The sequence below is a fragment of the Octopus bimaculoides genome, chromosome 15 (assembly GCF_001194135.2).
Source record: "Octopus bimaculoides isolate UCB-OBI-ISO-001 chromosome 15, ASM119413v2, whole genome shotgun sequence".
Lineage (NCBI taxonomy): Eukaryota > Metazoa > Mollusca > Cephalopoda > Octopoda > Octopodidae > Octopus > Octopus bimaculoides.
In genome coordinates, this window is record NC_068995.1 from 43475925 (window position 1) to 43481690 (window position 5766).

Consider the following 5766-nt stretch of genomic DNA (forward strand, 5'->3'; position numbering starts at 1 on the left):
GTAGGTGCCTTAGGTATAATAAAAAAATATTCAGACAAATACATAACAAAAACACCAGGACTTACAAATATATATAACATACAGAAAATTGCACTACTGGGTACTGCACACATTCTACGCAAAACACTTTCAATACAGTAAACATAAGAGCACCACAGCAAACCACAGCACATACCCAAGGCGCACAGAGCTGCGCTCGGTAGTGAAGTGAAAGCACGTTATAAAAATAAAACTACTGAATAATAATAATAATAATAATAATAATAATAATAATAATAATAATAATAATAATAATACATTAGAAGTGGCTTTGACCCAAGTTATGCCAGCATTATGAAATGGCAGCAGATCGATGAACTAATTGTACACCAGAGAATTTCACACAGATAGGTAAGTTAAAGTTAAAACGCTTTGCTTATAATATGCTTCACAATGGAAATATTATTATTTGTATATACACAGGAGTTTTTTTCCACTTAACTTACTTTGGAATTTAATTATATTTGGGAGCTGACAGCCTAGTCCTCGATTAGGATGCTTAAAGTGGGTTCTGCTTGATACTTTAATCTAATTATTATAGCTTACACACACACACACACACGCACACACGCGCGCTCACACACGCACACACACACACACACACACACACACACACACACACACGTACACACTCACACACGCACACATCTGCACTCATGTCTATGTGTGTAAATACGTATATGAATGTTACAGGTTGTACCAAAGACAGAGGTATGTTCATTTGTGAAAGCGCTCAAAACAAAGACCGTTGAATAATAATTATATTAAATAATTGCTTTTTACAAATGTACAAGTTTTGAGATTGGAAGGCTGGAGTATGATGCATTAATCCAGTGAAAATACTTGACAACATTTTATGAATCCCGGAATGACGAAACGTGAAGTTGATGTCCTCAGTATATGAAAACGTAACGTAGGAAACCGAAATAAATCTTGCAAGTATTTTGTCCGATTCTAAAAATAAACTAATCCATAAGTGGAAAAGTAGTTATTACCTCCGCCGTCGCTACGGCGGAGGCATTGTTTCAGTCGTGTATGTTTGTTTGTTTTTCTGTGGACAAGATATCTCAGGAACCGCTGGATGGATTCGGATGAAACGTTCAGAGATGTTTGACCTCATGTCTGGCACGAAGTGATTACATTTTGGGATCGATCCGGTTCCGGACAAGGATTTGGGATTATTTTCCCTGTTCTTTTACTTCATTTTTGAGAGCGGTCGGGTTCATTTTTAGTATTCTCGTTTGTGAGAGCAGTCGAGATTATTTCAGATATTTTCATTTTATAAAACATCTCCAGTTAAAATTTGAGAGGATGTCGGTGTTGCCTTGGCGGAGGTTTGCGTTCTTCGAGTGCTCTTGTTTCATATTATGTCACCGTATCCCTGATTGCTTGAACTTAATTAAAAAATACAAGTTCTGTCATCATACCAAAACCGATGATAGCAAATAATATTTGTAAAGGTGTTGCATCATGAGAAATCTCTCGTCCCAGAATCTCAAAAAATGTTACGTACATGAACGTACCTGTTGCCAACGCTTTAAGGAGTGCAGACACAAAGTGTTCAGTAACACTCTCTACGTTTAGGTCTTCGATTAAAATACCTATCACAATACCTATGGGGGAAATCAGAGAGAAAATTAACATTAAAAATATCGTCCGTCTCACGGACCACTGAGCATTTTCAAACATTTGCAGACCAAGTGTGAAACCAATTAATATTTTATGAATAATTACTGCAGTAAACATCGCCCAGATGTTATTAACTGTTTTTTCCAAACCGACGGTTAATCCATCAAAAATTGTATGAAGTGACAAGGCTAGTAACAACAGTACAGAACGTAAACTAGATTCTTTCTCTTCGTTTGAGAAATGCACATGATTATGGGTATCCACATCTACCCGCTTGAGAATCTCACTTCTCATGGATTCTACAGAATGAGCACTAGAAATGGAAAGTCGGCGAGAAATAAGTCGATTTGTATCATCCGATTCTTCCACGGGTAGGCATAAATCTTCTTTTTTTCCGTTTATACTGCTTCCAGATCCAGTTTCGCTTTCATCGTGGAAATCATGATTGTTATTTGAGTTTTTATTGGTTTTTCTCATACAAAGTGAAACGTATTGTTCCATCATTATAATGATGAAAAAGCCAAATATAGTTATAAATTCTGTTGCTGGAAAATTCGTTTTGATATTCAACGTCAGTAGTATTTTCTGCATGTGTTTGCGCACCTCAGGGAGCAGATGAATGAAACAAGCACTTAAAAATACACCTCCACTAAACGTATTCAAGCAGCTTAGAATCATTTTTATTTTTGCGTTATTAAATGATGAAGAATGTTCCTCTCCTTTTCGCTTCAGGAATTTCAGCATAACAAACGGTAACAAACCAGAAGTTATGGTAGATAAAAACACAATGGCGAGTACAACAATTTTGCAAAGAACAATTGGATTCATTGTGCTTAGTTAATGTTTTCAAAGGTGTTCTTATACTTAATATTCTTAGATTTTGTTTCTTGCACTAGTCTAATACTAAGCTAGTATATTCGCAGGAACATTTTTAATTTCCAAGGTAGAGAATATTTTCTTCAAGCTGTTGAGGACCTGCAATACAAAAAGAATTACATAAGATTTTCTTAAAATATATGATTTTGTATCATACTGTAATTTTGGAAACGATTAAGCGTGCAATTAATATTAGTCACCACTAATTAATATTAGTTCTACAGAATTATATAAAAGTGGTCGAAATATAACGCTAGTTATTTCGTTATTAAAATTATATATATATTCTGAAAACAACAGCCTTTGGACATTATAATAAAACAGCAGCAACAAACATTACATCATGAATGGAGTATAATCATCCCTTGTAATTTTATCATAAGGGTCTCTTTCACTTTGGGTTCAAAATTTGGCACAAGGTCAGCAATTTTGGGAGAAGGGTAAGTCTAATACATTGATATTTGTCCTCAAATGGTAGTAATTTTATCGACACCGAAAGGATGAAAGGTGAAATCATGTTCGGCGGCATTTGAACTCAAAATATTAAAAAGGACGAAATGCAGCTATGCATTAATATATTAATACCAATATGCACTGCTCGGTAGTGCAGTGAAAGCATGTGACAAAATGAGACATTAATAATAAAAATAATAATAATGATAATGATAATAATAATAATAATAATAATAATAATAATAATAATAATAATGATGATGATGATGATGACAATGCCAATTACATGAAGGTGAAGATAATGCCAATTATATCATGAAGGTGAAGATAGTGCCAATTATATGAAGGTGAAGACATTGGTAATTATTGCTGGCTCTTGCGAATAGTATCAGATGGCATTAAGAAGAATAAAATGGAAATCGGATTAGAATGCGCAGTAGAACTATTACAGACGGTTGTGCCTCCTTTACATGGCTAGAACAACGAGGAAAGAATTAGATAGATGAAAAGAACGTATAGCATGGTACCGGAGGCTGCAAGCAGCAAGCCCGCTACGCATACAAGACTTCAGGAATTACAGCAAAACCTGAGATGAAAAGAATAAATAATAATAATAATAATAATAATAATAATAATAATAATAATAATAATAATAATAATAATAATAATAATAATAATAATTTCAAAATTTTACACTAATGTGTTGCAACAACCTAGTATGATTCCCTCTTGGCTAGTTAATGGTATTACATTCCTAATTCCTAAAAATGAAGAAACAAATTAGTCAAAAAATTATAGACCTGCTTAACAACAATGTATAAAATACTAACATCTGTCTTGACTGAATATACCTATGATTTTTAATAGAAAGTGGCATATTCCATAATGAGCAAATAGGATGTAAACGTGGGTCCTATGGGTGTAAAGCTCGGCTGCTCATCAATAAGATGATCTTGGAAGATTGTCACAAACAACATAAAAACTTGTATACTATACACAAAGTGGCTATACTATAAAAAATACCTTTATTAAGAAATGTCTGGAAAAGTATAAAATACCACCTACTCTGCGAAACTACTTGTCTATAAATATGAGTTCATGGAGAACCACACTGACTTTGAACAGTGACAATGAATCTCTCAATACTGGAGATGAAAGGAATTTCCTGTGGTATTTTCCAGGGTGACTTTCTATCATCACATCTCTTTTGTCTAGCCTTAAGACCTCTTTCGAAACTGCTCGATAAATAAATAGAAAATAATAATATTAACTTCCAACGAAAATCAGTCTTAAAGAGGAAGATGTTGTGGCGAGAGTCATTGACACGCCTGGGGCATTGGGAGAATGGACGAGCCGAACTCTGGTAAAGAGTAGAAGTGGTGGTAGTCGAGAGAGAGAGCGTTTGCTAGTCTTGCGAAGCACGTCGTGGAAACACATTAATTAACCTCCGTTTCGTAATTTATATATCTAACTTGTGTTAAGGATAATAATAATAATAATAATAATAATAATAATAATAATAATAATAATAATAATAATAATAATAATAATAATAATAATACCAATAATAACAGGAGCACGCAGAGAGAGCAAACCTCCACCAAGGCCCAAGCCTAGTACTTATTCTATCGGTCTCTTTTGCCGAACCGCTAAGATACGGGGACGTAAACACACCAGCATCGCTTGTCAAGCGCTGTTGGGAGGACAAACACACACACACATACACACACACACATATATATATGTGTGTGTGTGTGTGTGCGTGTGTGTGTGTGTATACATATATACGACAGGCTTCTTTCAGTTTCCGTCTATCAAATCCACTCACAAGACTTTGGTCGGCCCGAGGCTATAGCAGAAGACACTTGCCCAAGGTGCCACGCAGTGGGACTGAACCCAGAGCCATGTGGCTCGTAAGCATGCTACTTACCACACAGCCACTCAAACGCCTACCCTTTGCAAATCTACACTTTGCTAATCTAATGAATGTTAAGTGACACTTGTTGCTTGTACATTGTTGGGGGATGTGTAATGACAGCATGTTTTTAGTGTTTTATGAAACCAGGCAGTCTCATAAGAGGTAGAACGTGATTTTCGGATACATAATTGAGCCCATTGATATACTTGTCGATGGTGTGTATATAGACCGGAAGAATGACAGAGGTATGCGAGAACTAAGCAAGAACTCACTTTATCAACCACTACTTAATAAAGACTCAATAGTCGAGTGACCATCACTAACAGATATAACATACTCCAAAATTCCAAGATTTTTGAGGATATAAAAATATTTCCCAACATAACAATGGTGACAATGAAGTACGGAACACTACACAGATATTGTAGTTCTTTGCCGTCACTCGCAAGTGTGTAACTTGTACCACCCTCACACAAACTGTTTAGGAATCTATGTAGTGACGAGTAGCCTATAATTATGTCTGTGTGTGTGTGTATATATTCTTTTATTTTTTTTATTGTTTCAGTCATTTGAATGCGACTATACTGGAGCATCGCTTTTTTAGTCGAGCAAATCGACTTCAGGACTTATTCTTTGTAAGCCTAGTACTTATTCTATCAGTCTCTTTTTGCCGAAGCGCTAAGTTACGGGGACGTAAACACACCAGCTTCGGTTGTCAAGCGATGTTGGGGGAGGGACATACACAAACACACACACATGTACACATACACGCAGACACACACACATGCACACACACACACATGCACACACACACACACATACACACACACACACACACACACACACACACA

The 5766-nt window shown here is 35.6% G+C and overlaps 1 protein-coding gene across 2 annotated transcripts in view; it reads right to left on the reverse strand.

Moving 5' to 3' along the window:
* Window positions 1-784: 784 nt before the first annotated feature.
* Window positions 785-5766, reverse strand: part of LOC106880836 (zinc transporter ZIP3) — a 13586-nt gene continuing 8604 nt past the window's right edge. For both annotated transcript variants that reach the window (XM_014930965.2, XM_014930967.2), the window contains one exon: window positions 785-2643. In XM_014930965.2, coding sequence (XP_014786451.1) covers window positions 1435-2496 — 1062 coding nt within the window. In that variant the 5' untranslated portion in view covers window positions 2497-2643 and the 3' untranslated portion in view covers window positions 785-1434. The remainder of the gene's footprint in view (window positions 2644-5766) is intronic.